The sequence below is a fragment of the Quercus lobata genome, chromosome 8 (genome assembly GCF_001633185.2).
Source record: "Quercus lobata isolate SW786 chromosome 8, ValleyOak3.0 Primary Assembly, whole genome shotgun sequence".
Classification (NCBI taxonomy): Eukaryota; Viridiplantae; Streptophyta; class Magnoliopsida; order Fagales; family Fagaceae; genus Quercus; species Quercus lobata.
Genome location: NC_044911.1, coordinates 10,086,176 through 10,100,802, shown reverse-complemented (window position 1 = coordinate 10,100,802; position 14,627 = coordinate 10,086,176). Strand labels below are relative to the sequence as shown.

General features: G+C 32.5%; 2 protein-coding genes across 3 annotated transcripts; one reads left to right on the top strand and one right to left on the bottom strand.

The window, feature by feature from the left end:
- Positions 1-1,160: 1,160 nt before the first annotated feature.
- Positions 1,161-3,495, bottom strand: LOC115954784 (cell division cycle protein 123 homolog). Of its 2 annotated transcripts, XM_031072721.1 has the most exons (3): positions 3,336-3,471; positions 2,592-2,694; positions 1,161-2,374 (listed from the first exon to the last, which is right to left on the bottom strand). In XM_031072721.1, the coding sequence occupies exon 3, from the start codon at positions 2,304-2,306 to the stop codon at positions 1,296-1,298; it is 1,011 nt and encodes a 336-aa protein (XP_030928581.1). In that variant the 5' UTR covers positions 2,307-2,374; positions 2,592-2,694; positions 3,336-3,471; the 3' UTR covers positions 1,161-1,295. The 2 variants fall into 2 exon arrangements, with proteins under 2 accessions (XP_030928581.1, XP_030928580.1); XM_031072720.1 differs by lacking the exon at positions 2,592-2,694 and having other exon boundaries at positions 3,336-3,495.
- A 6,903-nt stretch (positions 3,496-10,398) lies between these two features.
- LOC115954761 lies at positions 10,399-13,626 on the top strand. The gene is made up of 2 exons (XM_031072693.1): positions 10,399-10,470; positions 13,031-13,626. Exons 1-2 carry the CDS (start codon positions 10,418-10,420, stop codon positions 13,584-13,586), a joined length of 609 nt encoding a protein of 202 aa, XP_030928553.1. The 5' UTR covers positions 10,399-10,417; the 3' UTR covers positions 13,587-13,626.
- Positions 13,627-14,627: the final 1,001 nt, after the last annotated feature.

Below are 14,627 nucleotides of genomic sequence, written 5' to 3'. Positions count from 1 at the left end.
CCTTGTCGAACTAGCCAGACGAGCATCGATCGTTGATGATTTTTTTTTTTTTTCCTGGGTTTTGTCCGTGTTTTTCTGGGTTTGTCTTTTCCTTCTTCTTTTCCAAACACTAGAAAATATTTTTCGGAAATTTTTTTGAAATGCAACCAAACACATGAAAACGTTTTCCTTTCCGGAAAATATTCCCAAACACAGCCTAAGAGAATTTTGTTTTCTGTCTCCTTGCTCTTTTTAGAGATCCCCGTAGAGGGTCATTGATAGAGATGGAAATTTCTTGTATTGATAGAGATTTTCAGGTATGACATTTCATCTCAAAAGGGCACCCATCATTTGCCTGGAAAGAAAAATTATACAAATATCAAAGGATCACAAAACTGATGGAATAGCCAAAAACAATATCGTCTCTATGCAATGCTGCTCATATAAACAGCCTACAAAAGATAAAGCTTAATGTTTCCAAATCCAAAACCATTAAAAGAAAATAAAAATGAATAGTCCATTTGGATACCATCACTGCTTCAAACAAAAGCATCTTACACCCATCAAAATTGAGAAGCAAGGTGATAATAAGAAACATAAGGAAAATGGAAAGCGTAATGGGAAGACATTGTAAATTTAAGAAATCGCCAAAAAGTAAAATTTAAGAAAAGTTTTAGGAACAACCATCGATTGATAATACACAAACCAAATGGGGAAGTGGCACCAGAATGAGATTAATTTTTATATTATGATTGCAGAAGCAATTTTTATTTATTTATTATTTTTTTTTTTTTTACAGTACACAAAATAAAAGGACTCAGATACACCATACATGTAGAGTCTGCCCATAAAAGTGAATACATGAATGACTTAGGACAAAACCAAATCAATGCAACAAGAAAATTAAAGAATAAAGAAATAAATTATAGATAACCTAGTAGTCAACACCCAAAACAAAGTTCATTAATCAATCAAACTATAAACTCTCTCCATAGGAATACAATACAATGCTAATATAGACTATGACTTTACCCTAATTCAAGTTGATTCAGAAAACCCTAATTCTAATTAACTTGGGAAATCCCAATTACCAAATTACAAAAATAACTTTGATTATAGGAAATTAATAATAAAAAAATTTATTAGCTAATAAGATATAAAATAGAAATCTAATTGGCCAATAAAAATACAAATGATTTTTAAAATTAAATAGAACTAATTAAACTAAAATTTTATTCATGCTTCCCTCTTCATGAATCACAGTTGATATAAAAGAAACTGCAACACTATTCTCAAGAATCAAGAGAATCAAAATCTCAAGCACCAGCTTCAGAAGACCTGATCTGCTGCTGCAACTCTTCATCAGCATTCCTCAGAAATTGATCCCAACCACTTCCAGGGGCAGTGTCCAAGTAATCATAAGGCACAGCAGTCTTCAAACCTGGCCTAACACCACACTGGCTCTCCACAATTCTAAAGTCCACATTATTGCCTTCTTTCCTAGTATTCTGCTCTAATTCCTCCCAATTAAACAACAATGGCAATGTAAATGCACCCCAAGGGTTGAAATCTAAAACCTTAATCCGTTCGTCCTTTGTAACATAAACATCAAATGTGTAATTCTCTGATTCAAATTTCAGCCTTATATTATCCTCAAAAAATTGCAGGATCAACATCTCAAGAATATCTTTCTTCTCAAGGAGTACAGGATAAAACGTAGTGACCTCTCGCTGGGAAATTCCAACTAGGTTTTGACCCCTTACAAAACAACGAAATTCCATCTCTGGACTCAAAGAAGGGTACCACTTCCGGAGTGCAAGGAAGAAACTCGGTGGTCTTGACGAGGACTTATCACTGCATGAATCATATGCATGACATAAATCATGGATCAATGAATCAGATGATCGTAGCAAGAGTGCAATCTCACTGAATGAAGTGCAACGGAGACTCCCGGTTGTGCTAATCCAAGCAGAGTCTTTTGGTGCACTCCAATTCATCTTAGGGAAGACTGCACTGCCAAGGGACTCAATTGATTCCTTAATCTTCAATTCAAGTTCGGGGAAAGAAGGGGGTGGTGAAGGTTGTTCAGACTCATCTTCAGATCCTTCTAATACTTGGTAGTCTTCTTCCTCGTCAGGGTTGTGAATTCTATTGGGTAAGGCATCATCATTTGAGATGGAAACAGGTAAAAGGAAGGGGCCAGAATCATCAAGAAGGTATTGGATAAACGATTCAGGAAGTTCATGGATTTGGGTTTTAATGGATACAGACTTAAATTTCGGGTACCACTCTTGAATTTGGCATCGATTCACTTCTTCTTCCTTCATTTTGTAAATTAAGTATATAATAAAGAAGTTGAGCTTCCTTTCTTCCTGCTGTCAATTAGAACTGCAATCTGTTACAAGAAAGCCATACACAAATGATAAGTAACTAGTTACCATTGATCTCACAAACTGTCAGTTTTATCTAATCAACTAAAAGGAAAACAATTTCATGTCACTCCCAATGGTGCAAGATTTAAGTTTTAGAAGTACAAATATTGCAAAACAGGATAATACTACAGCGCAGCAAAAGTATTCCAGAATTTCAATAAATTTGAGTAAGCTGTCAACCTGCAAAGTATTGCCAGACAGAGTAGTTTTGGGTGATTAAAAAAATTGTCACAAATACTTTGCTGGAACGTGGCCTGAGCTTAGTTGGTTTCCACTTTCCACTCTGCACACCGAATATGAAACAATATTTATACACACATATCATACATACACTTGCAAGATGATCATATTCACAAGCTCCTTCCTCACTAAATCTTGATCAAAATGGTAAGTGTCCAATCTCAATATCCCACAGAGGACTCCTAGTCTGCTTACTTCCCCACTGCCCATGGCTCTAAAGACCGACTACAACAAGCTCGCGACTCTAACTATACCTTTGTTGCCTCACACCCACAATATCTCTAAACCTTGGCCTTAAAAACATCTCTTAAATTCGCCATACAAATGGTTATTCGACACAACATATGTTGTCAGTTGGAGCCGTTGTTCTAAAACAAGAGGTCAGTTGTGAATCAATATACTACAGTACAAGATATATAGTTGTTTGAATCATTGTGAAAACATATTGTGCACACCGCAAATTTAAAATTTAAAAGCATACCACAAATTTTTCTACAAATGGACACAACATATAACATAAGAAAAACATATTTTAGAAGCACCCCAACTATATAAACCAAGACTTCTTTTTGAAAAAAAAAATTTGAAATTAACACTTTTATGGAAAGCTATTAACCGAATTAAAATAAAATGGTTGTTATTCTATGAATGAATAAAATATATATATATATATATATATTTTACCTGTATGTTGGATTTGGAGCCTCCTTGTCGTTGGAAGTTGTTGAAGGCTTGAAGCTCTGATTGTCTGCTCATCAATCAAGGAAATTTGAGAAGAAAGAAGAAGGTTTGGGTTATTGGGTTGTCGGTTCAACCCGTGGATTGCTCCTTAAATGAAATTGCTATGCACGGTCTCAAAACGACGCTGTTTATGAAAAAAAAAAAAAAAAAAACCATAATTTGAGTGGAGACGAGAAAAACATCAATGAAAGGCCCATTTTTATTATTGGGTCTTTCCTAGGCCATTTGTTCTAAATAGTAGTTGTTGCGGATGTGTGGTCAAAGGAGGCTCAAGCGCATTTGGGCTTTTAGTATCCTTGTAACTTCACACAACTATTAATCCATAAGGTTTTTTTTTTTCTTTTTTTTTCCTTTTTTTTTTTTTGAATTATATTATTTTAAATAATATTGGTTGGGAGTGGGGGGATTTCAACCTTAAACGTTTTTATTAAAAGCATAAGTCACTCCATAGATTTTTTTTTTTTTTATTTTGATAATTCAATAGTTACAATAATAAGGGGAGGTTTGAATTCTAATTCTTATTTAAAAGAAAGAAAATAAGTCACATTCTGATTGTTTGGAAGTAAAATATTTTTAGGTGTTTGGTATGACAATAAATTTTTTTTTATAAAGAAAATCACCAAAATTGGTGGCTCACCACCAGAGCCATTATTATCAGAGGTCAAGTGACCAAACTGCTAGAATCTGTAATTGGAGTGGTGGCTCTGGCGATCGAATCACTAAAACTGGCAACTAGAGCGGTGTCTTTGGTGACCAAACTGCTAGCACCGGTGGCTAGAATATAGACTTTGGTTATCGAACCTCCAGTACTAATTGTCGAAACGGTGTCTCTAGTGACTAGAATGTTGGCATCAATTGTTAGAATAGTTGCATTGGTTATTAGATCTCTGGTACCGGTTGTCGGAACAATGTCTTTGGTTATCGGATAGTAGGCAATTGTCATCGAAATGGAGGCTTCAGTTATCGAAACTTCATCACCAGTTGCTAACCACCATCAATAGTTGTTGAAAGTGGTGGGCCCGACCACCAGACTACTAGCATTGGTTGCCCCTAAGGATGGTAATGGGGCAGGGCAGGGCTGAAGGATGGGGTTTTTGCCCCCATCTCGCATGGTTTTGTCTTGCCCCATCTCCGCCCCGCCTCACCCCACCCCGCATGACGAGGAAAACTTTCTCACCCCATCCCGGCCCATTGGAGCCCCGTGTAGCCCTACTCCATCTCATAAAATTCTACTTTTTGTTAATTTGCCCTACAACTAGTACAATTTTTTTTAATGAAACCTATTTCATTAATAAAAATATACTTGAAATTACAACTAAATTTATCTTATGAAATCAAATCAATTTTAGAAAAAATTGAATAATATATCCAAGTGTTTAACAAGACATTCAACCAAAAAAAAAAAAAAAAAATCTCTTAGTATAACATTTAACAAAATAAAGATAGAGAACCAAATTGGGTAAAATAAAATAAACTAATATTGATATGTTTGTTTAAATAGTAGGGTTTTAAGATATGAAAAATTTACAATCATAACCCTTAGTAATGCGGGGCGGGGCAGGGCGAGCCTAAAAGGTCTAAATCCATCCCTACCCCGTCCCATGGTACAAGGTTAAAATCTTGCCCCATCCCCACTCCACACCCGCGTGGGGTGAAGCAGGGAGGGGCAGGTTAAGGGAGGTGGGGTAAAATTTTCATCCCTAGTTGCCCCCACCAGATCGGTTACCTAGTCACTAAATGAGGTGAGGGAAAGCCATTATGTATTTTTATAAAATATTTTACCAAAATTTTAAAGGTAAAAAATTTTATAACTTTTTATAAAAAATTTTACAGACAAAGTATTTTACATGTTTGACCACAGTTTACATGCAAACAAATATGTGAAAATAGGAAAACATTTTAAAAAATATATATTTTATTTCAAAACATATAGAATATTAACTGCAAATTTCTATTTTTGCATCTCTTTTTAATGTATATGTTATGGGCAACCCAAAGCATGATTAGGAGAGCCCATATTCATTCAGCGAAAAAAGAAAGGAGAGCCCATATTCTTTTAGAAAATAGGTCATAATTCGACGGTTTCATAATAACATGCCCTGTATCTTTTTGCAGCGATTTTTATTTATTTATTTTTCGTTCTTCTTTTAATGCCTGGTGGTCTAAAACCTTTTTGGCACATTCTTAAAATAGTAGGCCAATATCAAGATTCCTGTTTACACGATCATTTTGCTTTCTCTATTCTTTTCTTTTTCTTTTTCTTTTTTTATTATGAAATTTTCTCTCTTTGATGCATCTTATGTAGTAAAATGATTCCTTAAGTCTGAGATTTAAACATGTGTTTTTGCTGGGATACATGTTTATCTTCTTTGTGTGCTGATATGTGTATCTTTCCCTTCTCTTGTTATTTTTGGCTTCTCTTATTTATTTTAAGTTTTTGTAGCATTTTTCCATGATATAATGAGATTACTTAATGTTTTGAAACATAGGTTACTTAGCTTTGTTGTGTTCTTCTATATAGATCACTGGATGATATGGAATTTATAAAATTATTGTCTAAAAATAGATGCTCTCATTAGAGGGTTTACCTTTTCAAAGCAATAAAGAATAGTTCTAAAATCAAAAACAAATTCAGAAGAAAATTAAGCAGCACATTTTAGGTAATAGATAACTCTTCAACATTATTCAGCTAAAAATATTAAAAGCAACTCTTGAACATTACCATGAACTAGAAAATATTTGACTTAATCCTAGACTAACCATAGATTAACCTAAGGTTAATATGTTTGTTCTACAAGTATACAACCCTATAATTGATTTAGGTTATTTGGACCATAATATATCTAACAAATCCGATCATCAAATGACTAATTAAGAGTCATAGATTTGACAACTCACTTGGGATGGCCAATTTAGTGCCCAAATTTATGCCGGTCAAATCCAAACTCAATTGACCCGACCCATTTATCATAGATATAAAGCAAAATTTGTGATTTTTTATTTATTTATTTTGGAGAGTGGAGCCGGGGGTTGGTTTTTATTTTTTTCAAATGCAATGAAGATATATTGATTTAGAAAGAGTTTAGAGCACACGTGATAACAATATAAAAGTCAGTCCCGACCAAAAAGAAAAATTCGAGAACCATATAAAACGGCCCCTTCTATAGAGACGGTCATTTTGAGCTTGAGGAAAGATCAAGTGAATGACAATAGAACAGGATGGCTACGCAAGTTGACTTGCTTTCGTGTTCATGAATCATTGCATCGCATAGTCCGTTTTTATGGAGTTAGGAACTTATTTTATTGTTTCAAAAACAAAAAACAAAAATCAATATTATTCAAGGAATTTTGGATTTAATTCAAGGCTTACAATTTATTTTTAAAAGGTATACTCTTTGATTATTAATCAAAATTTTCAACATAACTGCAAAATCGATCCCAAGAACCAATTGTAGGAGAATTGTGTTACACCAAACAAATACAAAATCCGAATCAATTTAATCACATAATAAAGGAAAGCATAGGATTGGATGTTAAATAAATATTTAACTTGAAATGCTATTGAGAGTTTTTTTATTAAAAAAATAATCAGTATTGAAAATTAAATGCAATGGTAATTCGTTTTTGTTGAATTTAGTGATCAATCACTTACTCCCTTCGTCTCATTTTATTTGTCTTGTTTGAAAAGTTAAACTTTTTAAGAGAACATCATTTATTGTCTTGTCTACCTTTTAAAAATGTATAAGTTTCCAAAACTACCCTTAAATAAATTTATCAAAAAATTGAATTAGTAAATTAATAGGGATATAATAGGAACATTAGTAAATTAATGACTTTTATTTTTAGAAATAAGACAATATTTTGAGACATTCCAAAATAGAATAAATGACAAACAAAGTGGGACGGATGGAGTATAAATTAGAACACCGTAAACATTTATTGTACTTTTAGATAATGTATAATGTAGGAGCAGTTAGGAATAGGTTGCATTTAGTTTTCACTTTTCAATAAGCGAAAGAGAATTAGTCAATTTATTTTGTTGGAGAGATACTACTAATTTAGGGAGACTCTAATTAAGAGCCTAATAAAATATACTTATTTCAAATTATTTATTTAAATAGTACTATGTATTTATGATTAGATATCTTACGGAAAGATAAATAAAGAAGAAACACAAGTGTCATAAATATATACCTAATATATACATATTACTATTTTTCAAAGAAGAAACACAAGTGTCATAAATATATAAATAATATAGTTAATTTGCTACTTAGCCAAAAAAATAAAAATAAATAAAAGATAAAAAAAGTCATAAAGAAATCTTACTAGGATTTAGCAATATATCCTTAAGCTAAAATCACAGACCTTAAGCTAGCAACAGAGAAGAGGTAGCAAACTCATAAAAATAAATAAATAATAAAAAGTGTAATTCTTTGTCCTTTGAATATATTTAAAAGAAAATATATTTTTACTCTTGTTTTACCTTCACTATTTTACATTATATTCATAATTAATATATTGATATATATATATATATATATATATATTTTTTTTTTTTAAAAAAAAGCATAAAGAAAATGTTTACATTTAATACATGAAAGTAGATGTGAAAAAATAGACATAAAGTATCATTACTCTAAATTTTTAATAGAATAATAGGAGCAAGCATCAAAATTCAAAAATGAGACAGTGACAGTAACGTTGTAATTTGTTAAGCACATCGTGAAATGCATATAAGAGTATGCTCTAATATTACCACTATGATTAGAGAACGACTTTTGTTAACCGATGCCCTTAGACATTTGTTAAGGAGACTTCAAATGAGTCTCCACTACAATAGAAAGTAGCCAAAATTAATAAAAACCTAGATTTTTTTTAACCGAAAATGGCTCGATTCGATTGCCTATACAAATTGGATTGATTGTATTAAGTTTCTCGTAATGAATGACCATAGAGAATTTGGCTTCTTGATTCTCTGTTGTTATGACATCCACGTACAAACTCTTTGAGCTAATGAATGAATCTGTAACCTTTTTATTTTTAATTAAAAAAAAAAGATATGGTTATTCTAATGCGATGATGATATAGAAAAAGTTATAGCCAGGATGATATGTAAGGTAGTTCCCAATCAAAAAGAAAAATTCGGTTCTATCAAAAAAAAAAAAAAAAAAGAAAAGAAAAATTCGGAAGCCGTATTAAAAAGGCCCCAGAATAAAAGACGGTCATTTTGATACTTGGAGGAACCATCAAGCGAAATCTCAATATGAAAGGATAGCTACGTAAGTTGAGTTTGAGTTTGAAATTACAATGGAAACCGGAGTAACTTGTTTTGTGAAGGAAATGATTTCATTAAATTGGTAGATTGCTAACAAATAACTTGTTTTATGTTCTGCTAAAAAAATATTAAAAAATATGTTATATGCATTTAAGGTCTATGGAGCTAGGAATTGTACTTATTATATTGAAAAAAAAAAAAAAAAAGATCAATGTGATAAAGAAATTTTGATTTTAGTTTGAGACTTGCAATTTATTTTAAAATGTATATTCTTTGACAACCAATCATAATTCTTTACCTATGTGCAAACTGGATCCCAAAAGCTGAATGTTGGAGCATTGTGTTACATCAAAGAAATACAAAATTAACAATTTAGTTTAATCACGTAATAAGGGAAAGTGTGTGATTGGGTAATGAATAAAGGGAAAAGTTCTTATAAAAAAATGAAATGTTAATGGATGACCTAATGTCATAGGTTTAGTAAATATTTTTAAAAACTTTTTTGAAAAAAAAAATGCAACTGATTTTTTTGAATTTTATTTTATTTTATTTTATTTGTGATAAAAATAGTATCAAAATTTTCTTAAAATAATCCATTAACAAATGTCCTAAGGGCACACATTAACTGAATCGATGAATAAATATAGGATTAAAATTAGCCAATGCTATCAAGATTTTTATTTATTTTTTAATGTCAATACTGGAAATTAAATGTAATGGTAATATGTTTTTGTTGAATTTAGTGAACAAATCATCACTTATATAACACAACAAATACCTATTATTATTTTACTTTCTAGATAATGTACATATTAGAAATAACCAATAGGTGACATTTTCCAAGAAACCAAGTCAATTTTAGTGTGTTGGAGAGAGACAAATTTATGGAGGCTTTAATTAAGACATCAATAAAATATGCAGCAACATCACTTAATGTTAATTCTAAAGTTCATAAATCTTTCATGTAAGACTTTTTCTTAGAAGTACATATTTACTATGGTAAATTTGCCATAGCCAAAAAAAACCAAAGGGTTCTCTTAACGGGTATTTTTAGGGCAATTGTTAACACACTATTTTATAAAAAGTTTGACACAACTTTTATGAGAAATAAAAAAAACTCAAAATATTAATTGTTTTTTTTTTTTTTTCTTATAAAAACTTTCTTAGAACTATTCACTAATAAATTCTCTTAGGGCATGTTAACATTTTCCAAAAACGAATAATTAGACATAAAAGAAATTTTGCTAAAAGATTTAACAACATATCTTTAAAGCCAACAACAAAGGCGTAGCAAAGCAAACTCATCAAAAAAGTATCAATTCTTTGAATAGATTTATTAGTACTATATTGTTTCAAAATGTGGGCCTTTGACGTGGTGATGCATCATAGAATATGCGGCGTAGTCAAATTGACAATCGTTGCTCCACTTTCTTTCTTCAAGATTATTAACTTTCGCACTTTAAACCGAACTAAACAAAAAAATACGGAGCCGTTTAATACGCTGGGCGTTCCAATCGCCAATATAAAACAACTTTGGAAACTTTGGAGTTTGGACTTGCCTTAAAACATTTTCATAAATTTCTAAGAAAGTGAAGACCAACTCAGCTGGCCCACTCGCCTATATATAATTCAGCAAAATGAAACCACAATGAGCTACCTCCAACACATAGAAAACATAAGCTTCCAAGTTCTAAACTTGTTCATTTCCTCAAATTCCTCACTCAAAGAAAGACACAAGGCAACGAGCATGGACAGCAGCAACACCAATCCTTCTAATCTGAGTTCAGATTCTTCAGAAGGGTTAGTACTTAGCACAAATTTCTTTGGTTTCAGTTTTGGTTTTGCATTTTACTCTTTGGCCTTTGAGTTATAGTGTTATACTAAGTGTTCAAGTTCAACTCCATCTTTTATGTATGTATAAGCACTGATTATGTGGCTTCAGTTACTTTGTCCCATTCAGCTTAGTCTTATTGTTATATATTTGCTGATCTTTGTTCCGAAGGGTACTAATCTCTTTTGGTGTTTTACTTGCAAATGCATTGCTTAATTATGTGCCCTGATTACTTGCTTTTTTTAGTTCCTTAATAACTAACAATTGCTTTACCTTCCTTAAATTAATGTTCCAATTTTCTTGTATATTCAAGTATAGTTTGGTGGGAAAATTTCTAACACTGTATAGGAAATAAGACTGGCACAAAATCTGGAATCCATCTTTTGTTTGTGTGACTGTTGAAATCAAATAACAAAAAGTAATACTAATAATAATCCGAGTCCATTTTTGTTTGTGTGACAGTGTTGAAATCAGATAACAAAAATAATAATAATAATCCGACTCCATTTTTAGTTTGGATTTGTAAAAAATCTTGACTTATATATATTTGGGTAACTTTTACTTTTCTTTTTTTAAAAGTAAACTTTTAGTTTATTTAAAGTTCAAATAAAGACAAACTTCTAGCTTATTAAAGATGATGGACATAGACAGATACTTACACGAATAATACGGAACCAATAACTTTTTTTTTTTTTTGGTAAGGAACTTATTTATTTATTTATTCGGTCTATCAATCTCACCCACTGTTCTTTTTCATTTTTTTTTCATCATTTCTATATTCAGCACCACATTTTTTATCTTCTAATATTTGAGCCTTATATAATAAGTCTTGGTTGGAATAGTACATTTTTTAATAAGCCGTATATTCTCTATTCACAACCCCACACTCCAACCCATCTGATAGCTTCATGAAGAACGGTGTTGTCTTTCCCCCAAATTTCTCTTTCTCTTGGTGGAACCTGGAGAAACTCTCTGTTTGGCTACCAAGAAGTTGAAGATAGGAATTGAAGGAAAACTTTGCATCTTAGAGCATCCGCAGCCGGTTTTTATATCTCATCCTATTTTACCATCTTAAAAAGCAACTTTATCAATTATACCATACCATTTACAATATACCCAGCATTCCAAAACTCTATTATTTTACCATTTTATTAAAATATTATTTTTTAATTTTTTTTTATTATTTCTCTTTTTCTCCTCCTTTTCCTCTCTTTCACCCTCAACCTCTAGCACCGGCCACAACTAAACAAACAATCACCACCACGCCACCACTACCCTCTGCCCAAACAAACCCAGTAAACACCGAAACCCACCATCAAACCCATCGGAAAAAATCACAACCACCGAACCTAAATCCAACCACCCAACGCCAACCCAAACACCACCCAAACGCCACCCAAATCCGACCCAAACGCCGGAAACCGAAACCAAAAACCCAAAATAAAAAAAACAAAACAAAACTCACCAAGTACCTACTACAAACCCAGCAAATCCATAATAACTCAACCAACCAAATGCCGGCCACCATGTTAACACCACCAAATCCACCAAACGCCGGTCTCTATGCCGATCTCCACATCGGTCTCCACGCCGATCTCCACCGCGCTGACCTCCAGCCACCAGGGCAGCCGCGCCACCAGCCTCACCACCATGCCGATCTAGAAATCCGATCCGGCGTGAGCTCCGATCTGGGTTGGTGATTCGGCGTGAGCTCCGAGAGAGAGAGAGGGGATGAGAAACAGAGAAAACGAAGAGAGAGAAAAGAAAGAGAAAAAATGAGAGGAGAGAGAGGAATTGCCGGGTAAAAAAGCATTAAAAAATTATTTTTTTTAATACCATTTAGCTACAGTACCATCTTACATTTGAGATGGTACTGTAGCTAAATCTAAAAAAAAAAAATGGCTTTTCGCATATGGCCTCTCAATTGCTGAGCATTTCTTGAGCTTGTATGCCAAATGTATCTTACATTTGGCATATGAAAAGCCCACTGCGGATGCTCTTATAAAGATTTATGTTTTCTTAGCTGGGAAATAGTTACAATTTGTGGTTGATCAAATTCTGGATGATTCTTTGAGAGTCAACCTTATTCTCAAGTCAACCCATTAAAACTGTGTAATTTCGATGATTCTTTGAGTTTCTAATTGATATTTGCAATGGTTCTTTTTATCCTCTTTTTCCTATCTTCCCTTTAAAACATATTTAATTCTCATTTTTTTTCTTAATATATTTTTCAATCTAAGCATCCGACAGATCTTAGATTTTATGATCCAAGACCATTTTCTGGTTTAAAAAGACCTCTTTTTGAAGTTAAAGTTGTATAAACTTTAAATTTTTTAGAGAAAAATTAAATTTAATTAAGAAAATCAATACACAAGATCAATGCAATTCATGATTGAAGGTAACATTATCTCAATTAGTTAGTGATATGTGATTCAATCCATAATTTTTGGTACAATTATAAGATAACATATCTGCATCTTTAATGTAAATACAATGTGACAGATGTTGATTTATATGTTTTATTTTCAGAAATGAGCAAGAATTCCGTTCCTACACAGCATGGCTTGCAGCCCTTGCCTTTTTGCTTGGTTTTCTGCTTACACTCCTCGGATGGAAGTATCAAAACCCAGGGGTCTCTGTATTTGACACACATTGTGCAATCATATTGCTCTTGATATTAAATGTATGTACTTGCACTATATCATTGGCAATGATAATAGTACTACCAACTTCCAACAAAACCCATCTCTCTTTCTTCAAGAATGTGTTTCTCTTCTCTGGGGTTTTTGCATGTGACTTGGTTTTGTTGGTTCTTATTCCTCCTCTCGGATGGTTCATTTTCAGTATATCTGTATCTGTTCTTGTATGGTTGCTTTATGCCTCACACAAACTGATTCTTCGATGCTGTCGACAAACTCTCGAAACAATGCGGCACTCCACTTCCAAGGCATTCCACAGTTTATGTGATTGGTTCCCACAGAGTTTTCAATCAGTTTGGAGAGCACATCCCCAAGCATCTACTGGACCTTCGATGCCAACTCACAACATGGAGAAACATGTGTTTGGTTCGACAAATGATGTATAATTGGAGATTCGCCTTAATTTCATCTTTTTTGCTTGGGTAATTATAGAATATTTTAAGAGTATAATAACTTGGTAATTCTTCCTCTCATATAACGTGGTTCTTACTTATTAAATTTATGATATAGTGAGATCCATCGTTCATGTGAAAAGAATACCACATCGTCATTATCTAAGAGTGTTGAATAGTTTTTCTTTATTTAATATATTTGGTGTACTACGAGTCTCTGTATGTCTTGCATATTTCGTGTATTATGAGTTTGTTTATGGTTCCATGTTTATATGAAAAAGAAGCATAATATATAGAATAATTTCTTTCTTTCATACATAGATTTAGAACATGGTTTTTGTGTTTTTTGCTTCAAATCCTCAAATGCAATTATTCGCGGGAGTATTGATAAAAATTATTAGGTCGGCATTAGGTGAATCTGAATAACTTTGGTTTGGGGATCTGTCCGAAATTAAGGAGTCAATTTGTACTTCCCTAGCATTTAGAGTGGAATAATTCAAGTTTTAAATATTCATGGATGCTCAAATGGATTTGAAATATGCAGTCCGTTGCCATTTTACTTTCTCATGATATCTGCTTACCCTTAAAAAAGAAAATTGGGCGTCAATGATAAGTTGATTGGGCTCTTTCCAAAAAAAAAAAAAAATCAGTGTATGATTTTGGGCTGGGCTCAAATCCTTATTGAGAGGTGTTCCAAATCATTCAAATCAAATGTATCCCTATTGCAATCCAAATATCTTCAAAACCAGGAGTTACGGATTTCAAGATGCAAAATTGGTACAAAAAAAGGTGTCATTCAAGTTGCAAAATTGGTCTTTTATCATATTTATATATACACACACACAAGTTGCAAAATTGGTACAAAAAGAACCTAAAACAACATTTCAAATCAAAACCTAAGTTGCTGAACTAACTTTTATATTTATTTTTTATTTTTACATTTTTAGCTAAGTACATTGCTGAATTAACATAACCAAGTTAACTCGGCTTGTTCAACTCAACCGACAACCATAATTGATGAGTAGGGTCACTTCA